The sequence below is a fragment of the Denticeps clupeoides genome, chromosome 6, assembly GCF_900700375.1.
Source record: "Denticeps clupeoides chromosome 6, fDenClu1.1, whole genome shotgun sequence".
NCBI lineage: Eukaryota > Metazoa > Chordata > Actinopteri > Clupeiformes > Denticipitidae > Denticeps > Denticeps clupeoides.
The window spans coordinates 12,574,737-12,596,881 of NC_041712.1; the positions used below are offsets into that span (position 1 = coordinate 12,574,737).

The 22,145-nt window shown below is 45.4% G+C and overlaps 2 protein-coding genes across 2 annotated transcripts; one reads left to right on the forward strand and one right to left on the reverse strand.

Annotated features, from left to right (window-relative positions):
* The first annotated feature begins 122 nt into the window (after window positions 1-122).
* fbxw11b (F-box and WD repeat domain containing 11b) lies at window positions 123-10,696 on the forward strand. Its single transcript, XM_028983385.1, has 13 exons — window positions 123-231; window positions 1,786-1,848; window positions 2,786-3,005; window positions 4,241-4,427; window positions 4,962-5,052; window positions 6,081-6,218; window positions 6,427-6,545; window positions 6,665-6,914; window positions 7,861-7,979; window positions 8,430-8,540; window positions 9,023-9,101; window positions 9,272-9,436; window positions 9,534-10,696. The coding sequence occupies exons 1-12, from the start codon at window positions 193-195 to the stop codon at window positions 9,431-9,433; spliced, it is 1,578 nt and encodes a 525-aa protein (XP_028839218.1). The 5' UTR covers window positions 123-192; the 3' UTR covers window positions 9,434-9,436; window positions 9,534-10,696.
* Window positions 10,697-12,327: 1,631 nt separating this feature from the next.
* On the reverse strand, window positions 12,328-16,206 carry LOC114793113 (fibroblast growth factor 18-like). The gene is made up of 5 exons (XM_028984817.1): window positions 15,856-16,206; window positions 15,561-15,600; window positions 15,289-15,466; window positions 14,135-14,241; window positions 12,328-13,301 (listed from the first exon to the last, which is right to left on the reverse strand). The coding sequence occupies exons 1-5, from the start codon at window positions 15,882-15,884 to the stop codon at window positions 13,029-13,031; spliced, it is 627 nt and encodes a 208-aa protein (XP_028840650.1). The 5' UTR covers window positions 15,885-16,206; the 3' UTR covers window positions 12,328-13,028.
* Window positions 16,207-22,145: the final 5,939 nt, after the last annotated feature.

The window sequence follows — 22,145 nt, forward strand, 5'->3', positions numbered from 1 at the left end:
TCGTCCAATCAATTGCGCCGTTACAACGAGGAGAACGCCCTCATTGTCCTTAGCGGCCCAACCAGGAGTGGCCGTGCGTAAGCGAGCCACGCCTCGCCGCTTGCCGTACGCGGTGACGTCAACCGGGCTGCTGCGGGCCGCCGACGCAGGGCAGGGCTTCCATTTCTGCTGCGAGTTTCGGGGAACAACAATATGGAGCCGGAGATGGAGGACAAAACGCTGGAGCTAATGGTGAGTCCGCTGGGCTTTTCTAAGACTCGCTTCGCGTCCCAAAGGCTTAGCGGACGCGTCGAAGGGTCCCGGCGCTGGAGGCTGCGCTCGAGTAACATCGCCAGGAGAGGACAGAAAGGAAGGGTGAGGGAGGGAGACAATTAGCTAGCAGGCTAGTCAGAGCCCCGGACTGAGGGCCTGGTTTTCCATCCGCCCGCTGGCCGCCTACCTGCCCGCGTACTTCCATTCAGGTGCCCGGTGTCACCGCGTCAACTGCTGTTTTATTTTATTTTTTTTATACCGAGTCCTCTCGGGTGTGTAAGGGCCGCGACATCGAGCCCGACCGCCCGGGCTTGCCGCTAGCCCGGCAGCGCCGTAGCCCCGTCGGCAGGCGGCGGACCTGCTCTCACTGCGGCGTCGCTGCGCCATCAGCCCTCCGCTGTCGGTGGGCCTCGAATGCGGGGTACGCGGTGTTCAGGCGGCGTTCAGGCGGCGCGGAGGGATCCGTTGTGAAGGGACAGCTGGTGCCCTGGGCCGAATAGCTCAAGATCGGGCAACTCTCACAATGGACATTTCATTCGGCGTTTGCTGACATAAAGTGGAAATATCGGTGTCCTCTGTGACAGGAAAGTCTTGATTCGTTAATTGGGCCAGGCGCTTGCATGCGAAACTTTACGCATCGACCCCCCAATAAATAAATACATAAATAAATAAAAATAATAATGTTGCACAACGTTTGTTTTAATGGCGTTTCAGTTCTGCTTACGTTTTCCTCCTCGCTGTCGCGCAATAGGTGGCGGGTCCTTCGATGGCCTACACGCATGCACACGCCCTTAAAACTAGTGAGGACAAATCGCGAGCTGCACCACAGTCCAGGTGTCTCTTGCTTCCTGTTGCCATGGATACAGTTCCAGGGCAGGGGGGGGGAAGGGGGTGGCCGTAGGGGCGCTTTTGGTGACCGCTTCTGTCTCAAGGTGCGGCAGGATCTCCCGAGATCTGCTGGGGAGGGCTTTTGTCTGCAGCTCCAGGCGTTGTAGTAGATCTCGGGGCATTATTATACATTTTTTTTATTTATTTATTTATCGTTCTCCGAGACGAATTGCTCTGGCCTGTAAGGAAGAAGAGAGCACGGCGGGAGGCAGACCTGAAATGACAGGCTTTGTTCCGCAGACTGCTCCCCAGTCCAAAGATGTCAATATCCGTTATTTGTACGCAGCCTTCCGGGCTGAATTTGCCCTTGATTTGTCACGACGGTGAACTAATGAGGCGTCGTTTGACTGGGGTGGGGAGGGGCTTGTTCCTGGCATGGGTTGGGCCCGTGTTGGGGAATGACTGAGGCGGGTCAGGGTCGGCCGAGCTGCTGCGCCAGCCAAGGGGGCGGGGCTCGGGTGTGTCGCGACGCCGCGCTCCGTTACCGAACGACTCCTTTGACTGGCAAGGTTGGCAGGGGCTGTAAAGGTTGTTCGTCTGTGCCCCACGCGACAAACCGAGACACCTGATGCGTACCGCGGTTGCCGTGCGACCGGTCCTTTAGCCGAGATTCTCCTGTTTATTTATTTATTTTCTAATCTTCAGAACACCTCCGTCATGGACTCTCAGACAACAGATCTCTCCCCTAAGACGACCACGGTGTTTAAGGTGGGTGCATTAGTTTGAAGAAAATTCCTATACTTTATACCTTTTACAATTTAGAGTAATATTAAAGCCCCTTTATTTTTGAGCCATGCTCAGAAGTAGACAATGGACAAACATTTGTTTTTGAAGGTTCTGTTTATGATCTTCATCGTGATGACAACTGCAGAAAATATCATGAGGTAGCTGTAGTGTGATAGGGCTGCACAGCAGAAACCTCTACCTGGGGGAACCTGAGATTCTCAGCTCCAAATCTGGGCACTGGAGTTGTCGAGCCAGCACCGAAAGTGCCCCTCCACTGAGATGTGGTGCCAGCCTGCCCACTTTAACATACAAAAAGTACTTGCTCACGGGCCCTTAAAAGAAAACACGTACATATGCTGAACGTAAAATTACACGTTTGCTTTGTGCACGTGAACATATTTTTTATTACGCACCAGGACATTGGACGCTTCCATTACTTTTGTAACAGTTGAGACATCCGTTTTGTGATTCAGACATGCCATTCCACTGCTATCTAATCATGAGGAGTCTTTCTTTTATTATTGAATGTGTTCTTTTACCTCAGGCAGCAGTGGATAGAGTACAGTATAATTGCACTGGATTTTTGTGGTTTTTGCTTCCATGAGAGGGTATTTTTCAACATATTGTGGCTGTACTCAGGTACAATGCAAGCTAATATCAAACACGGTGTTTGTATGAGACACAGTGGCACTGCATTTAATGCAACATTTAATGGGTGGTAATAGCCTAGTGGGTAACAGGCTCGCCTATGAACCAGAAGACTGCAGGTTCAAGGGTGCGTATTGAATGCCATTCATTGAGATCCCTTAAACAGGGTCAGAAATGTATGTCATAGGGCAGGGTTTCTTTTAAAAGAGTGGGAGTTGTAATCAGGATGATTTGATTACTTGTGCCCTTTGTGTTTCATATCTGACCTCAGATCAGTAACGGTCCTCTGACTGGCTCAAGGAAGCGGCCGTCTGAGGGCAATTACGAGAAGGAGAAAGACGTGTGCATCCAGCTGTTTGACCAGTGGTCAGAAGCTGACCAGGTGGAGTTTGTGGAGCACCTGATCTCACGCATGTGTCACTACCAGCACGGCCACATCAACTCCTACCTCAAACCCATGCTCCAGAGGGATTTCATCACTGCGTTGCCAGGTATCACCCACTCACACCCACAATACCAAACCTTGACATTTGACTAATCCTTTTGTTGTTGCCAGGTGTTACAATGGATCCATAAATATTTGTTTATTGAAGGTCCAGAGGCACAATGCAAGACTGTTGAAAATGTACTTTCAGGGTGTTCATGACGTTGTAGCTGAGTGGGTGTATTGCCATGTCTATTGATCAATATTTTACAATGCAACTACTATGCAGTACATTTTCTTTGTGTGGACCATAATCAGTTTTTGGCCAGTTGTTTGCTAGTGTCAGGTCAGGATTTACATATATTAAATAAAGAAAGATGATGTTTATACATGACATTGACTAGCATGGGTTTGAGTATGTGGAGTGCATGAGAGCTGTAAATTACCGGGCTCCTCCAAATTTTTTATTTATTTTTTTCCACCAAAAATGTGGCTTACAAATAACAATTAAGTGACAAACTAGCATCCATAGAGGAGTTTCACTTTTTCAAGCTTCAGAAAGCTCCGATGCTGACATCTGTTCATGTAAAGTCTGAGGATGCCCAATGTTGTTCTAGTGACCCCACATTAGCCCAACAACAGTTCAAAGATATTTACTTTAAAGCATTAATTTCGAATGCATTGATGTGTATCTGCTCCTGTGTCGTAAAATTCTCAGTTTCCTGTGTTTGGACAGTCCCTCCTGCTGCCCATAAGAATATTGTGTTTTATTTTCTTTTATTTTTTTCTTCTCATTATTTGCAGCTACACTCTTACTTACCGAGTGTTTATAAATGATTGTCAGTAAACATACAGTATTGCTCTGTTTCTGGCTTGCATGGCCTTGGTTCTTGGCATGCAACAGTACTCGCAGCCTAGGTATTTTTATTTTTATTTAAAGCTTAGTTTTCAGGCCTCTTGCTGCAAGCACTGTAGCCATTGGATATGTCTAATATCAGAGCAAACATGTGGATGCACTAAATACCCTATTTACTTACTAATACCCTAAATACACCTGGTCTTTCTGACGACACAAGGAGACCAATTCAGGAATTTGTCATTTATCCTGTAAATTCGCCCAATGACTGCTGCTTTGGTGGCACAGATGCACATTTACACCCAGCTGCTCCTTTATCATCAAAGCTAATATATTTATTCTCACTCACAGGGTCAGTGCAGTTTCACAGGTGTGATGTGGTTCTTGCACCTCTGTTCATGGCAGAGTTGACAACTAAATCCCATTCCCATCTTTCATGTGTGCAGCTCGGGGTCTTGACCACATAGCAGAGAACATCCTGTCCTTCCTGGACGCGCGGTCACTGTGCTCTGCTGAGCTGGTGTGTAAGGAGTGGCAGCGTGTCATCTCGGAGGGCATGCTCTGGAAGAAATTGATTGAGCGCATGGTCCGCACCGATCCGCTCTGGAAGGGCCTGTCTGAGAGGCACCAGTGGTGAGTAAATTCACTACTGCGCGTGTATAACTGACATTATGTAAAGTGATGTAACAAGCTATTGCCGCTTACGTAATGCTTCATTTGGAGAGAGAACGTGGGGGGGAAAAAACTTTGTGGACAGATGGCTCAAAGTGGAAATATCTATTCCTATTTCATTTGTGGCCATACTGTTAATGCTATGTTTTGTGGCGTGCTAATTATTTACAGTCCTTACCAGTTTTCATAGTTTTGTACGTTATAATTTTATAAAGTTGTTGTTTTGGAGGTCAATTTACTTCCAACAACAGGAATGCAAAGGGGGGAAAAATGGTGCTGCTAATAGGACTAGGACTTCTTTGTGTTGAGATTTTGGCAGATCAGGAAGTCAAGCTCTTCGTCGAGTGTGTGATGTCATTGTGAAACCATATTTCCTGTCCTCTAGTTTATAAATCAACCACTGCTTGCATTAAACTAAGTGTGACAGTTTATTGATATCCATATTGTTATTAAAAATTGCTGTTGATAAGGTGAAAATATTCTTTTCTTTTCCAGGGAGAAGTACCTGTTCAAGAATCGAACAACAGAGGTCCCACCCAACTCGTACTACCGCTCTCTGTACCCTAAAATAATCCAGGACATTGAGGTAGGTGAAAGTGCTCCAATCAGCCAATCACCTCACCCATCCGGTTTGACTTGTGTATGTAGTTTTGATGGAGCAGAGTAACTCATTGACAAGCTAGTGAAACCTTTCCTGGTATTCTGTATTAGTTGAAGGTTACCGTCTCAGCAGCCAATTATTTGGATAATCGGCTGCGCTGAGTATTGAAAACGACCACTCTTTTCACCTAGTTGGGATTTTGTTGCTGGGGACAGGAGGGTGATGCTATGTCTGGTCACAGGCAGTTTTTGGGAAAAGCAGTTTGACTGGAGGTTTAAGAAATATTTCTGCTGAGAAATGATTTGATTTAGCATTCATTCAGGAGGGGTGCAAGGTATTTGAAGATAACAAATGGTGTAAAGTTGCAGTGGCTCAATGTCACCCTCTAGTGGATGCAGTTTGACTTAGTTTGTCGCACACATGTACAGCAAAAATAACTGCTTTAGAAAAATAGAAAAGTTTTTCCATCTCCATTATTTTTGGCACTTTCACACATCTATACATCTTTAACACTTCTATTCAATTTTATAGAAATCACAGCTAATAAACATTTAGCAACTGGAATTGATTCAGATATGAGCAATAGATTGAGAAATGAATGTTTCTGTAACTGTAAATACATTTACATTATTTATCAGACGCCCTTATCCAGAGTGACTTACAATCAGTAGTTACAGGGGACAGTCCCCCTCCGGGAGACACCTAGGGTTAAGTGTCTTGCTCAGGGACACAATGGTAGTAAGTGGGATTTGAACCTGGGTCTCCTGGTTCACAGGCGAGTGTCTTACCCACTAGGCTACTACCACCCTAAATACATAATGACCAGTTGAGAAACAGTATTTCTATTGATGGTATTTATAAGGGTTACCCACTTGGCTACCACCACACCTCAACGTACTTATAAACTTACCAGTTTTTGCAATTGGTTATTCATACGTGGGAGAATAGAACATTCTGTAATGATTCCCTTTAACATGCATAAGATGTTTTAACGGCCTCTCCTCTTCCTGCAGACAATTGAAGCCAACTGGAGGTGTGGGCGACACAACCTGCAGAGGATCCAGTGTCGCTCAGAGAACAGCAAGGGTGTTTACTGCCTGCAGTATGATGACGACAAGATAATTAGTGGCCTCAGAGACAATTCCATCAAGGTGTGTAGTGTTTTGTTTGTTGAAGAGCTCACAAGAACTACATTGTACTGCATGTTTTTTTTTTTTTTTTTCATTTGACTATTTGTAGGATTTATTTTCTTTTTCCCATAAGCAGTGTGTGTGTGTGTGTGTGTGTGTGTGTGTGTGTGTGTGTGTGTGTGTGTGTGTGTGTGTGTGTGTGTGTGTGTGTGTGTGTGTATATTCTCAGATTTGGGATAAGCAGTCTCTAGAATGTCTGAAGATTCTAACAGGACACACAGGCTCAGTGCTGTGTTTGCAGTATGATGAGAGGGTCATAGTCACCGGATCTTCAGACTCTACTGTCAGGTCAGAGCTCTTGCACGTTGCTTTTCTCGTTCCCCTTCTCTTTTTCAGTTCAGTTTCTCCCCAGGTTACTTTGTTGTAATTGCATACTGTTTAAATGTGAGTGACACTCTGTCTTTTAGGGTTTGGGACGTTAACTCTGGTGAGGTGTTGAACACATTGATCCACCACAATGAGGCTGTGCTGCACCTTCGCTTCTGTAATGGTCTCATGGTGACCTGTTCGAAGGACCGTTCCATTGCTGTATGGGACATGGCATCTCCCACAGACATCAGTCTCCGCCGGGTACTTGTTGGCCACCGTGCTGCTGTAAATGTCGTCGACTTTGATGACAAGTACATTGTGTCAGCCTCTGGTGACCGCACTATAAAGGTCAGTGTTTGTTTTTATGCGTAATATATTTAATGTGTTGTCCGGGATCCTTCTCGTATACATTTTTTGTAATGTATTTTTAAGAACGTTTAGTATGTGACTGCTATGTAATCGTGTAATGTGGTTTCTTTGATTAAACTGGAGTGTGTTCTGGAAGTTCTGTCAACTATGTTAATAATTTTAGTTCAAATGCTGTGGGCTTTTGCATGTATGTTTTTTCATCTTCAAACAAACTCTCAGTTGTGTTGGTTGTACTTTTTAACAGGCTATTCGATTTCCACCCGTATTTGTTTGGTTAAGTCCAATCAGAAAATGCCTGTTGGCAGCTAGATTTTTATTATAAAATAGGTTTTAGATTTCTAAATAGAACCAGTCACAAAAGAGAGTTCTGTGTAGAAATTGTTTGGGTTACTGACGTAATTTGAATCTGCTGTAGTCTGTTACGTAGCTGAAGGGTCCGAGCTCGCCTCAGTGGTGTTTAAGCGGGGTGGCCAGCAGAGGGCCCAGTTGGACATTGTCTCAACCCCCTGAAGACTCTAGCTCTCGTATCCCCCCCCCCTCATCTTGAGCACTCCGCACCGCTCACAGCCTCTTGCTAGTCCAGACACTGGATTTGTGGTCAGTCAGGATTCCAGGAACAAAGAGACCCTTGCTAGCCCACCCATCGCCCTGGGAGACGTGCCAAGGCATTTCGCTTAATGGGACGTGGTGAAGGAAAAAAAAAAAAAGACTTCCATAGCTGTCTCCCGCAGCTCTGTGCTCCAGCCTCCAAAAACATTCCCCAAGTAATGAGGGAGAGCGGACAGGGGAACGCTCCCTGTGTCCATGTGTGTCTGAGCGTGCATGTGTTTGGGGATGTAAACGCCCCCTTCAGGCTGTTGAGGAAGATGCTCCGTGTCATTATTTCTGCACAGTGTCATGATCTGATCGTTTTTCTGGTCTGTAGGTGTGGAGCACCAGCACATGTGAGTTTGTACGCACACTGAACGGCCACAAGCGCGGAATCGCCTGTCTGCAGTATAGGGACCGACTGGTGGTCAGTGGGTCGTCTGACAACACTATCAGGTGTGTGTGTGAGGATATCTTCTTCTTTTGATGTTTGTACATTCGCTGTTTATTTGGGGAGTGGGCAGACATCTTGGCCCACCCTTGGATTACAAGAAGACCTTCAAATATATAAATGTAAGTGATTTTAGCTAGCTACATAAAGCTTCAACCTATTGATTTATTATATATATATATTTTTAAACAAGACATATCAGGTATGGTGCGAGGGATTGGATAGTTCTGGAAAGGATGCATCGCATCTGTGTGCTGCTGTGATAATGTTCAAAAAGCATGCATAAGGCTTCACATCTATTAAATGAATTCTTGTATTACATTTCGAAGAAGTGATATTTCTGTTTTCTACTTGTTTTGTTGATATGAAATTTTGAAAGAGCAACATGGGTTTTGGTTTATGTATATATTGCGGTTTAAAGCACAGCTTTGAACACCTTTTGTTTTCCTGTCTAGGTTGTGGGATATTGAGTGTGGAGCTTGTTTGCGGGTGTTGGAAGGTCACGAGGAGCTGGTTCGATGCATTCGGTTTGATAACAAGAGGATCGTTAGTGGAGCCTATGACGGGTGAGCAGTGTGGTTTTTGATATTCCTCCTTTCCTCCCCTCTCCCACACGTCTGACCGTGACTTCACATTTAAACCGCTGAAATTGTGCTGACCCCGATGGATGACTTGGTCTGAATTTTTATGAAGCCAACATACGTGCTTCTGGTTCTTTGCAAAGCGTGTTTTTTTTTTTTTCTGGTTTTGGTCAAGAAATCTGATAAACAATGTGCCATTGTTAATATCATTGTGACCCTATTGTATGTTAATCTGCTACTCTTTGAGCATTACCATGTCCATCCCTCATAATCTCCTTTTTGTTTGAATGTTGAGGGTGGTGTCTGTGGTCCCATTGATATTATTATTATTATTATAATTTTTTGCTAGCTTCTCTTAATTATTGACTTCGATCATCATTTTGATCATTCCTACTCCACTTATGAATCTGTTTTTCATATCACAACCATATCCGTTGTTTATATTGCCTTCCGTTTTTCTACTTCAGTAAAATCAAAGTGTGGGACCTACAGGCAGCCCTGGACCCCCGTGCCCCTGCCAGTACTCTCTGTCTGCGCACTCTAGTGGTGAGTACATTAGTCAGCCTGACACCAGCAGAACTCTGCTCTCAACCCATTAGTTACAGAATTAAATGGAATTGTATGGTATGATTAGGATTATTTGAACTTTACTCATGAAGCATGAATAAAGCATGCTTTTCTCACGCTTTTTTCCCCCTCCTCCACCTCCCCCTCAGGAGCACTCTGGCAGAGTCTTCAGGCTGCAGTTTGACGAATTCCAAATCATCAGCAGTTCTCATGATGACACAATCCTCATATGGGATTTTCTCAATGTGTCAACTAATGGACAAACAGAGGGCCGATCACCCTCCCGCACGTATACATACATCTCTAGATAGCAGGTAACACACTGTTTTTCACCCAGTTTATGAATACATATTGTAATTTTTTGGTTTTTAAAATTGATTAATTCTTTCCCCTCTTTTTCTGTTATTTCAGGGTAGACCTGGTGGACTGTGGTGTGTGTGTGTGTCTGAGTGTGCAAATGTGTGTGTGTGTGTGTGTGAATGCCTGTTGGGACTGTCCTGACAGCCAGGTGTATTCGTGTCAGTGTGCCAGGATCAAAAGTTGAGGAACGAATCTCCCTGACCCTCCACACCGGTCCAACTCTACCATCTCTCCACCATCCGGCAATTCCTCCTCTGCTGTTGAGGGGCGAAATGCACACACAGATAGACATACACACCTACACAGCCTCTCCCTCCCTCACAGGGCAGTCCTTCGCAGCACTCACCCTGAGTGCAGCCTTCTGCAAGTGCAAAACAAGAAGACAGGAGGACGGATGGACAACAGAGTGAGAGGAGGGGAAGACAACCGTGGGAGGGACTTGATGCTGCTCTTCCCTCCTCTGATCAGCGATGCCAACGATTGGAGGGGAGACTGGGACACTGCCCATCCCCTTCAACCGGTTCCTGCCCTGCCCATCTTGGCCTGCAAGACTCTGTAGCAGTTGATTAGTTTTGTGTATCTGCCGGAAGAAGAAAAAAGAAACGAAGACTATGAGGAAAAAGAGGGGGGGAAAAAAAGTTGAACTGGAGGAAGAGAGAAAGCCCAAGAGTGCATTTCTTACCTTGAGGACTGTAACTGCATGAATGAATGGTTGGACTGTAGTGTGTGCTAGTGACCTCTTATTTCCTGTTTTTGTTTTTTCGTACCTATTTTTTTTTATTTTTTTTTTTTTCTATTCTTTTTTTTATTTAGGAAAATTTTGCTTTTTGTGATATTGTACTAACTGTTGTTCTCACCTTCAGACCCATGTCCTGCGATGTCTGTCTCATCTTTCACCCGCTTGTACTTTGTTTCTTTTTCCTGTTTTTATTTCATCTCTGTCTTCATTTTGAAGTCTGCTTGTCTAGGTTTTGAATGATCCCCTAATTGAGCAGAATTTAGTTGTCAACCAAACTGTCTGGTCTAAAATGGTGTTGTATATTGAAATGATTTTTTAAAAAGAAAAAAACATTATTATTATTATTATTATTATTATTAAGAATAAAGTAACTTGACTGTGAAGGAGTGTAAAAAAAGCTTCCTCTGTGCCATTTTTTTTCTCCCCCAAACACAGCTTGTTCATGCACCTCCTTTTTCATTGGCTGAATGATGTCAGTGTTTTGCAGTTTTCAGTTGTGTGTATCTGGTCTCAGCATCTGGGTTCTGGAGAACCTTATTTCTCATCCAATTTTATATACACTATTAATCGGTATTACTAGATTTTTGTAAAAACAACATATTTTAAGGCGTTTTTAATCTCAATCTGAGGGTTGGCCCAAGCTTTTGGTTTTGTAGAGTGCATTTGATTTGCACTGATCAGTCTACTGTCTCGAATGCATTTTTGAGTGTGCATGTGTGCTTTTGTAATGACTGGCATAGAAATAGCCCCCTCTTGCTGGTTCCACTCGTAGTCTATATGAACTACTTGTACTGGAAGTGTGCAGGCCTCCGTGATGTTCCCTGCTCCTGTAAACTTTAATCAGCTGAATTAACAGTAAACTCTCCAGTTTTTCCATTAGTCTTCATCTGGGCCAGCTGTTCAGGAGTCTTGTCTTTAGAAACCGGACCTTTTTTCTGTGTGTATGTATTAAAGTCTTAAGAACTGGACTGTAATAGGCTTTAGGTGGAAAACATGTCATTTTTCTCAAACCCCACATCTCGGCATCTGATTAAAATTGACTCCCCTTTTTTTTTGGGCCAAAATGGGTGAGTGAAATTGAAAAGACGATTAGAACGTGGCGAGAGTGGAAAGATGTTGGATGAAGGGTGGGACTTGTTGTTTTTGAAGGGCATGTTTTGCGGTGTCCCATTAGCGTGTCAGTTCTGTTGAGGTTAGTGGGCTTATTGGAACATTTATCTTTTAATGTTATGAGAAGAATTTGTAGACAGCCGGGAGGAAAAGAGGGCAATAGGATCCAATTTCTGAATGAAATGGGAGTGTGTGTGTGTGTGTGTGTGTGTGTGTGTGTGTGTGTGTGTGTGTGTGTGTTAGTTCAAGAGACCGTGCCTGTCTGACAGGCAGTGAAGGGGGATGCACTGTGCTCAAAAGGGAGGATCAAAGTTGGTCTGCAGACAGTGAGAGAATGTTGGTGCCCAGAGAGTGTGATCAGGAATGCAGTGGAAAAGAAGATGCCAGACTGCCCAAACCTGCAGCACTCTGTCTTACACACACACACACACACACACACTGACCTGTCAACCTTTTGCCATACATCTGTCTTCCTCCATTTGGTCCTAGAAATTGTTTGTCGAACTGTTCTGCGACCTGTAGAGCATCAGTTCAGTGCGTCACTAATGCTAGGGCACATTTTTGGGTCTTTTATCACGCCTGATTCCTGAACCTCTCCGCTTGTTGCCACCCTGTTCCTCAGTGAAATCAGGTGTGATGGAACATGAAAAGAGCTAAGCTGTGCATGACCAGTGTCCTTCAGGCCCAGGGTTGGTGACCCCTGGTTTAAACTGTCTCTTGAAACGCCTTGGGCTAACAGTAGAGGTCATATCAGGGTGAGCTAATTGGCAATTTTGTTGCCCTCAATTTTACATGTCTGTCCCTGGTTAAACTCAGGGCGAAGTGTCTTATTTGAGGTCACAATGGTAGCAAGTGGAGCTCGAACCTGTGACTTTGTGGCCTTCTGGTTCATATGCGAATGTTTTACCCACTAGGCTACTACCACGTCGCAAATTCCACCAACAACATTTTTTTGTACGCTTTGCTCAGTGCTAATAAGTAAGACAGACACATTTGTAAAATAAATAACTTTAATAATGTTTACAATTTAATAGAATATTCATCTTCGGTGCCCAAGTGTTATCTATAAGACTTAGGCATTTCACTGTATAACAGCAGTATTTTATTTATTTTGAATAGGAGGAACAGTGGTTCCGGTGTCATAACGGTGTCTAACGCTGGACAATTTTTGGGTTTGGCCAATTGTGAGCAACATTTCAGCCTTCAGCAGAAAGAATAAGTTGATATGTCTTCATTTGTGGACATAATGGTCCACTGTCTTGTGGTTTATTACAGGCTATGTAGCTCATTTGTCTTCACTAAGCCTGCTGGATGTGCCTGTGTGTGTATGTGTGATTTTCTTTCTTTAACTGAACACAGTTGTCCAGCGGTCTGCTCTTGGTATAATTTCTCATTCCATTTCTCCCTTATTTGGTGTTTTTAAGACTTCTTTCCGAAGTGCCTTTTTTTTATAAGTGTTAAGACATGGTCCACGGGACTGTCTTGGAGTGCTTAGTTCTTGACTGTGGTCTTTGGTCCAGAGCTTTTTGGTTTCAGACAGGAGTCAGAAACTGGTCACAGGTCCAGAGGTCTTTGGAGAGCGTGAAAGGGAAAACACAACTTCCTCACCCTGTCCACCTCAATCATCCTGATCTCTTTTGAAAGTTAAATGTAGTCTCTTAGTCTCCCCCACACCCCTTTTTTTTGGCTTATAAACCCTAGCTACGGCTGCTCACACCACCCCTCTTGCTTTTCTTGTTAACTGTTGTAAATCGGCAGGTGACCGCATCGGGGGGCTCTTGCCAGGGTGGGTATCGCTTCATGAAGTGGACATCCTGCTGGTTGGGCCGAGTCTGGGGGCCCCGGCGTGGTCGCCCCTTCTTCGTGAAGCCCACGTACCAGCCGTCATAGCGAGCTGACATCAGTGCTGTGTAGTTGTTTTCCAGGATTTTCTCAATGAAGACACATTCCTCACTGAGATTGCTGGGTTTCTGCAGCAGAGAGCACATAGTGAGCGAGTCTCCATAAGAGCATGCTAGTCATTTCCCCTATAAGGGTGTAGCATCATAATTTATTGCTTTATTTGGATGGACATTGAGATAGCTAATCCCTGTTATTCTCCAGAAATCAGAATCTGTGCAGTAGACATTGTCATTTACATTTAGATTTACAGCATTTATCAGACGCCCTTATCCAGAGCAACTTACAATCAGTAGTTACAGGGACAGTCTCCCTGGAGCAACTAAGGGTTAAGTGTCATGGGACACAATGGCAGTAAGTGGCATTTGAACCTGGGTCTTCTGGTTCATATGTGAGTGTTTTACCCACTAGGCTACCACCCATTAGTAGGTCCAGCAACAATGCTTTCAATTTTGTTTATGTGGATTTCGCTGGTAAGGGTAAATGGATCACTAGTAAAATTGTATTTCATGTAACAAAAAGGACACCTTATAGTAATTTAATACAAACAAATGCTATAAGCTAGCAGTAGACCAACATTAAGATTTAACATTTAGGAGGTAAAAATTAAAATGAGCACAAGTTCTTCTCTGTATTTTCTGGCACAAAAAGTAATGTGTGCTAAAGTCACATGAAGTGTGGAAATAATCTGTGTAGTAAGAAAGAAGCAAAATGGGAGGCAGCGATGAACAGTGGTCTGTGAGAACTAAGTGCAACCACTTCTTCTTGACTCTTGACCTATTGACTCCATTCTCTCGGCAATGCGTTTTAGGGGAAACGCATGCAAAAAAAACAAAATCATACAGGGGAGCTTTGCTGCATGCATCATGAGGTTTTTTTTTCTATGGAAGCTGTGGTCACTCACCTTGCCGACCAGTTTGCCCCTACGGTTCATGCAGAGGTAGAAGTTGCTTTCCTTCCCTCGTATTCTCACCTGGCTCCCAAAGGTGTCGGCCTCCACAATAAGCTGGGCTTGTGAAGAGAGTGGTGGAGAGGGGGGAGTAAAAAAAAAAGGACACAGGAGCGTGAAGTGGGGCCATGGACCCACAATGATGCATGCCACGCCAAGAGGGAACAAACAGGCAAGGTTCAGAAATTCATGAAAAATCAATGTGACCCTGTAACCCTGGCAGGTCACAGGAACGGCCCATCTAACAGAAAGGCGAGGCAAAATCAATGATGTGATTGATTAAAGTTCTGCCTCTCACATAAATTCACCTTCACCTTCACCTTCCATTTCCCTTCTCTGGTGTCATCGTTTTACGCAAGTTGGATGCCACAACGTCGATCCGTGTCTCAATGTTCTGTAAGAATCAGTGAGCTTCAGTGCAAAAAATGGACCGATGCCACTGAGCTATTAGTACTAAAGAGCGCTTTAACAGGGTGATGCATGTGTTCAGCTGAACAGAATGTGTACAGTCTTCTTCTTGAGAAGTAGAATAGAGTGAAATGTTATTCATTTCCAATCTACAAAATAGAATTAATCAAACCCATATCAGTGACATTTTTATTGTTCAGACCTGTTCGTGGTCCTTTGTTAAGCCCTTGCGTATTCACAAGCATTTCAACCAATAATTAACCAAATGCATCTACACCCTTGTTCTGTCTTGCCATGTCTTCTGCACTCCATCATCTTAAGTCTGAAGTTTCATCTGTCAAATGTTGATTCAGTTTACTGACTGATATTGTCCCCAGAGTTGGCGGTAATACCGCCCTTCGTTGTGTGAAGATTTTTATTTAGAGTAGCCCAAACAACGTGCCTTTGAACTGCTTGCACTGTCCTCGCTCCACATCAGGGCTGAACCCTTAATGACTTTCAGTAGCTGGAGGCATGACTGAACTGCCATTTTAATGTCTGTGTTATGACATTCCCACACAAGTCTCTTGGTTATTTATATCTGGACTGCTTTGACTACAGGTATCCAATCATTGGAACGGGTTTGTCTGTGTGTGTGTGTGTGTGTGTGTGTGTGTGTGTGTACGTGTGCATTCATTTTCTGATGCAGGTCTATTTCTTACCATATTTGTCCCCATCTTCTCCCTTGGCATTGATTCGCCTTCCCAGGACCTGCATGTGTTTGCCGCTGGTCCGGCTGTAGAACTGGTAGATCCTGTGGTGGGTGCGGCTCATCGCGTCCCGTAACCGCGTCTGATTCTCCACGTGCACGCCGAAGTTAACGTTGTCCGCAGCAAGCACCTGTTAAAATGGGGGGGGGGGGGGGGGGGGGGGGGGTCTGTTACACAAATCCCAAGTGGGTTCGGGGTTTGACAGGTTATGGAGCTGTGTTTACCTGCAGAGGACTGCACACAGCCCAAAAGGCTTGGACACACCTAAAGAAAAAAAAAAAGAAGAAGAATAAGACAAATACAATACTGTTGGACCCAATAATGCGTGTTTGATATGGAACAGTCCAACATGGCATAGTAGTGGACATTTGTGAACAAGTGTGGAACACTGGCTTTAAAAGCAGTCAAACTGACTGGAGAACCTTCTGATGCCGTGGTGTGACATGAGCTGCTTCACCCATGTGGCATGAGGACATGCCACATGATGTCTCGGTCGACCTCGAGGAGGACTTGACTTACATCAGGCACAGTGCCGAGAAGAGGACCATCGCTTGCCCCGGGCAGTTTTCCTGGTTCGACCCCCGCAGGTGAACCTTCTCTCTGGCTTCTAGCTGGTCAGTGGAGGTACGTGAAGAGTCGGACGCTGCTGGTCTCCGGTCCCTGGCGACCGAGGCGGGACAGACCGGCGACTGTGCCGCGTCTGCATCGGAGCGAGCGAAGCATCCGCTGGGGTGGAGGATGCCGGTCTGAGCGGCTCGTGCTGGATCACCTACGCCGAGCGGCTGCGAGGGAGGGCGGGGTCGCAGCAGCCCCGTGCGCGCGTCCGGCTCCGCCAAAAAAAAAAGAAAGAAAAAAAGAAGAAAAAAAAAAAAAAAAAAAAAGCTCCTCGAAACTCTTGCTGACTTTCGGACCCCCAGTTTCCTCGGTGATGCGTTTCACTCCGGGACCGCTCCCACGACCCCACCCCTGCCCTCGTGACTCCGTAACGTGAGCGCGGGGAGCAGACGCATCACTTGTCCCCCGATCGCAGAAAGTTCCCCGCGGCAGGGTTCCCCGAAAAGGAAAACGCCAAACCGGGAGGAGAAGGGAGGGGACGTGGGATGGAGCGAGCGAGTAGTGGGGGGGGGGATGGACACAAGAGAAACGATCCGATATTAGAACATGTCAGGAGGGAGGTATGTAAGCAATGGAGGTTTCCAAAACGAACATTTCTCAGGGATTTCGGCAACGCCGCCCCGTTTTCCCCGCTCTTTCACCGCGACAGAAACCGCAGACACCCGGTCAGTCAGCCAGCGCCGTCTCTCTCTCTCTCTCTCTCTCTCTCTCTCTCTCTCTCTCACACACACACACACACACACACACACACACACACACACACAAATCAAGCGAGGGATAGAACCGTTTAATCCGGAGGGTGGCGCCGTTCAGGAATGTTCGGAACTGCAGGGAAGGCCCAATTATTTGTTAATTCGCGATGGTCGGAAGGCGCCCCCCTATTTTTTTGGCAATATTTCACCCTGGAGCGCGTCCGATGTCCGGCGTGGGCCTCGATCGGCCCAGCAACCCATAAGCAGCGAGGCCAAGGATCTTCCCGTCCATTTAAATAGAAACGTTTCGATTTCTAAAGTTCCGTTCCTCCCAAACTACTGACCTTGGCAACAGCTTCTCTCTCGCTTTTTTTTTTTTTTTTTTTTGGTCCTGTGAAAATATGTCTTCCTCTGGAGCCAAATATTGCTTAAATTTTTGTCTAACGAGCAAAGCCCCCCAATTTATTGGCATGCCTTTCCCCCGAAGACGCACACTCCCTAAAATAACTCACCAAATGTGTCAGGCATGGTGTTGAGACATGCCAGGGTGTTTGTGCCAAACGTATCTGATGGCTAACAGTTACGATGTGTTAAATCTGCCCGGTTTGCCCCGGAACCTGAGTGGGCCAGAGTGTCGGTGGATATTCTGGAGCTGTAGATGTGGGCTCTGACCCACCATGCCAGTAAGGACTGCGGTTATGATATTTTGTAGCACAGGAGTCGACCGAGTCGAGACTTCTCACCTCCAAGGCCGTGAGTTTGGATCCAGGCGGTGTGTTGTGTTTGCGTGCTCTCCCCGTGTTGGTGCAGGTTTCTTCCGGGTTCTCCGGTTTCCTCTCGTTGTTCTTAGGCATGCACGCTAGCTGAATCGGTGACTCGGGATTGTCCATTGGTGTGAATGTCTGAGTCGTGATTCAAATCTCACATCCTTAGAAGTGTGAGGTCATGTTGCTAACTGAGGATTTTTTAAAAAATGTATTCATTTACACAAATATCCAGATTTTTTTATGCAATATGTTGCAGAATTGAAAGTATTGTGATCTCATCGTTGGCAACATATTGATATTTTGTCGTATAACGTGATTTTCATTCGTTTCCACCCCAACTGTATTGGGGTGAGCAGCACATGAAAGGCCTTTGTTCTGCCTCTTTGCAGATTCTTTAAGTGATATCAGGACGTCCTTTATTAGATATTCGCTCAGCCACATGAGAAACGTGCCGTTCTGCGTTTCTTTTCGTGCTCTTTTCAGCAAAAGAATCAAAGGAGGAATGCTTTTTGTTAAGAGCCCCATCCTCTCCCTTTTCAATACTGGACCAAATTAAGCAACATAACCAAGTGTATTGTGGGACGCTGAAGACGCTAACGGATTCCATATGAGACGTGCTGGGCCTGGCAGTGTCGGCCCAGACCATGGCGCTGGGCCCTGGCACCACCCGCCCGCTTTCTGTCCTCTCTCATTCTGCTCTCCACCCGGCCATTACCTGACACCTGCGTTGTGGTTGGATGCCCTTTAATCCCACCGAACGTGAATGTCCGCCCCGCCCGCTATCCACGCTAGCCCTTTATCTGCTGTAGCACCCCACCCAAGCAGAGACATGTTTTCTTTAACATGTTCTCTTCAATTCAGGAGGGGAGTGAAGGAAACCAAAAAAAAAAAACCTAATATTGAAAAGGAAGGGGCTGCTATGTTCTAGATGGAGATTGAGCAAGTCCTCTGGCAGCAGCGGGCCTGTTTTCGGCGCGCTCATTACCTCATAACGCTTGACTATGCATGGACGGCGTGCGGCGCATGTCTAAATTCGGCACCTCGTTAACTCCGCCGCCAAAAACATCTGTGCATTGTTCGCCGAGGCCACCGGGTCAAGCGTACGTGCTGCGGCCATCGTCGTCATCCTCCGCTCCCAAGGTAGCCCGGGCCCGGCGTCAGAGCGCCATTCATTCACGTCTGCACGGCCACCGCACCGGCATCTCCCTCATCCCGAGCGCCTCTTTCTCCATAAAAGCCACCGACCAATAGCTTGTTCTAGCTAATTCAATCACACTCTCCTTCTCTCTCGCCTCTCACTTCTGTTTGTCTCCCTCGGTCTCTCCTTCCCTTCCTTCTTGGCTCATCCGCTGTCTTTCCAGGCTTTGAAGGCAGTTCAGGATTCTAATATAAGACAGGTCCCCGCCACAACAAAAGACTCAGCTTTGAGTTTGAATAAACACTTTCTCTCCTTTCTCCTGCTCCGTCTGTCTCTCACCCTACTACACCCCCCGCCCCCCCACTCCCATTTTCCCCTTTCTGTGTTATTTCGCTCTTGGCCCAGAGAGAAGTATGTGCACTTGTTATGCGTTTTCCATGGTAGCCGGTCTTCTGGAATAGATTAGTGAAAGAGAGAGGGCGAGAGAGAGAAGGGGTTGGTGGGAAGGGGGGATGCTTGACAGAAGGGGCAGGGAGGGTTCAAATAGAATGGAAAAGGGGGGGGGGTGGAGTGGGACCCCGGGAAAAGGATGGAAGATGGTAGAGATGAGTGATAGAGTAAAGAAGAGACAAAATGATGAAATTAATGATGAAAACGATAAGGAGTGTCGAACTACTAACAGCACCAACCTGAAGTTAGACGAATAGGGTGATGGAAAGAGCCAGGAAGGAAATATATATGCTGCACTGCAAGGAGAATGTCAGAATTTTCGTTTCCATACAGTTCATATAGACCATATGAGTATTTGATGTAATTTCAGATTCATGCCTCAAAGGTTGTAAATGTTTAGTGGGAACAATTAAAAACTCTCAGCACATCACGCACCACACCCCTCAAATTCTCTCCACTTTCTTCTGTCTCTCTCCCGCCATTTTTTGGGCTCTCTTTCACCTCCCTACTCTAAAACCACAGGTCTCTACTCTCCTTTGGCAGGACCGTGCTACCGCAGTCACCACTTTCAACTGGACATGCTCAGCCGTTGCTTTGAGAGAGTGGGAATCATCCCTCTTGACGGTTCTGACCACAAGCACCATGCATTTAAACACACACTCACACCCATATATAACGCTGATGACACTCTTGGCAGTCAACGGTGTGGCCGGATTGTATGGTTTGGGTGAAATGCAATGAAACGTGTGAAACGTTCTTCATGATCCACCATCCACCATAGGCTAATAGGGATGATTACGGTTAAACCCCAAACCCTGTAAAACAGTAGATAAGTGGTAACTGTGTCTACTTTTCTCGTGTAATATATGTGGATACACTATTCTATACAGACACATGCAACTTAACAACACCACAAGTGTGCATCCCTGTATCACTCTCACTCTTCATCTTGGTAGTTTCTCAATGAGTGAATAAAGTAATTGAAAACCTTCAGACACTTTCTGAAAAGTTCAGTCTTGCAAATTGATTGATTAAATGATTGAATGCAATAGTGGATGAAACGAAACCCCTTATTATCATGAATATTTGGAGAGTTATCCAAAAATTGGTATTGGTGAATATTGACTGTGTAAATGGTTAATACATTGATCTATTTGTTAGCCCTTTTCTGTTTTCCTAGCAGGGGTTTCAGATCTGTACATTTTTGCTCATTGTAGGAGAGCCCTGAACAACTAGGCTGGCTGTACACGGTGACGCAATAGCTTTTCATCAATATCCTGGACTCGGCACCATGTTCCCGCGCACGAGGAAAAGTTACGGCCCTTGAATGGGCTAATAATGGGATGAGTGTCTCTTCTGTGGAAAGAAAGCGTCTACCGCTCAGACAGGGAAGTGCTCGCAGACAGCGCAAATTCCTGAGTCCCATTGGGCATACGGACCTGCTGTCCGTCAACTCCAATTTGCTGCAGTGGAACAGGATTTTTTAAGGCCTGGGAAACAAGGCCGAGCTGCGGCAGCGGGCCGTGTTGTGTTTAGCGCTGGCCCGTTGGATTGCTGTTTTTCCACATTCTGCAGGGCACTGCGCAGTATCACTTCAAACGAAACGTCTTAGGACTGATTTGGTGCAAAATGGCCCCATGCAACGTGCAATAAGGAATTTAGCAATTAGCAATTAGCACTGATTTCGGGAGCAAGCAACTCTTGGCATGTAGCAGAGGGCTGAAACAGCATGTCATTCTCTTAATTCACATCTGGCGAGATGTGTAATATAGGAAAAACAGAGGTGTAGCACGGCGACGGAAAGACACACATTTCTTACACACGTGGCAGGGCCTGTTTAAATAATCAAAGGTTGCATGTGCTGATGTCTGTTGGCAGACACTGGTTACGAAACATGGCACAGCGACATGGCCACCTGGGGGGCCGAAAAATCGTGTGTGTGTTTATGTGCGTGCATGCATGCACCTTCAGCGCGTTCATTCACTGTAGGAATGAAAGTAGAAATGAAAGAAAGCAAACAAATGAATGAAAGGTGTCGCATTTTGGATGCCTTCTTTTGACATTGTACACGCGTCACACGCTCTCATCTGCCAGTGAACTCAAGCAAGGTCGTGTGTGTGATGTCATATTACCCCCCAACTGCCCATTCTGTCTTTCCTCCGTGTGTGGGGCCCCTTTTCCAGCAGCGGAGAAGAGATAAGAAGCATTGGCTCTGCGCTCTCCGAGCCTTTGAACACTTGGCCAACTTCATTTGTACCCTGTAAGCAGAATTAAGTTTGACAATTAACTGTGCTCTCTCAAACGAACTGGCTATGCGCCACTTAACATGCACTTCAGGTCCCAGCTGGATGGAATTTTCTACTTTCTGAACCCTGCGCCCTATCATGTCAAAAGAGCTCTTTGTGGACACGGCATTACCAGCATAGAGAAATGCATATGGCATGCCTCTATTCCACCGCAGATCACTGGACATTCAATAAAGCATGTTCTTATCCATTTAAAAATCTGTTATTAACAATGACATGGGTAACACAATGCCTTAGCTCATTAGGCATTTCAAACACTAGTGGGCTCGGGGGCTTGGATTGCCCCCTCTGGTTCACTCCATACTTGAAAAAGCATGGCTAAAGAGTCCTTTACACTGGCAGAGTAGTGCCTTATTGGCTGCTCTTCAAGACATGATTGAGCTTACTCTAATGTGCTTTAATGAGTGTCGTTATAGTGAAAAAAAGGTTGGCCCTATAAATTGTCCTTATGATAGTCTAAACTTGATGTTCCCTATGGACAAATTGGTGCTGTTATGAAGTGCCTTATGTGATGTCATGATTATGGGATTAAACGAGTGTCAAAAAGAGTTGTTTAAAAAGACTGCCATCTGAGGCATAAAGAAATAAATGGATTTGCTCGCAAGCATATATTTTCAGGGATACATTTATTTCCTGTTAATTTCAATAAGTGTATTATTGGGTGTCCCTCCAGTGGAGACAATGCAACTTGAGTAATTTCTGAAGATGTCTTTGACCTTGCAGTAGCAAACATTGCTTTTAGTATGGTGCCTGTTTGAAAACAGTGCCCATAGTGTCAAGTTGTGTCATATATGGTGTTGATAATTATCTGTGTATTTTTTCACTGATATGTATCTTTAAA

Bases quoted from the DNA above. Each gene is read 5' to 3' on its own strand.
- LOC114793113 (XM_028984817.1), bottom strand. From the start codon at position 15,884: ATGGTCCTCTTCTCGGCACTGTGCCTGAT. The intron at 15,467-15,560 runs GTAAACACAGCT...CCATTTTAACAG, and splicing joins CTGTGTGCAGTCCTCTGCAG to GTGCTTGCTGCGGACAACGT. The intron at 13,302-14,134 runs GTGAGTGACCAC...TCTCTGCTGCAG, and splicing joins GGGGCAAACTGGTCGGCAAG to AAACCCAGCAATCTCAGTGA.
- fbxw11b (XM_028983385.1), top strand. From the start codon at position 193: ATGGAGCCGGAGATGGAGGACAAAACGCTGGAGCTAATG. The intron at 7,980-8,429 runs GTGTGTGTGTGA...TTTCCTGTCTAG, and splicing joins TCGTCTGACAACACTATCAG to GTTGTGGGATATTGAGTGTG. The intron at 8,541-9,022 runs GTGAGCAGTGTG...TTTCTACTTCAG, and splicing joins GTTAGTGGAGCCTATGACGG to TAAAATCAAAGTGTGGGACC.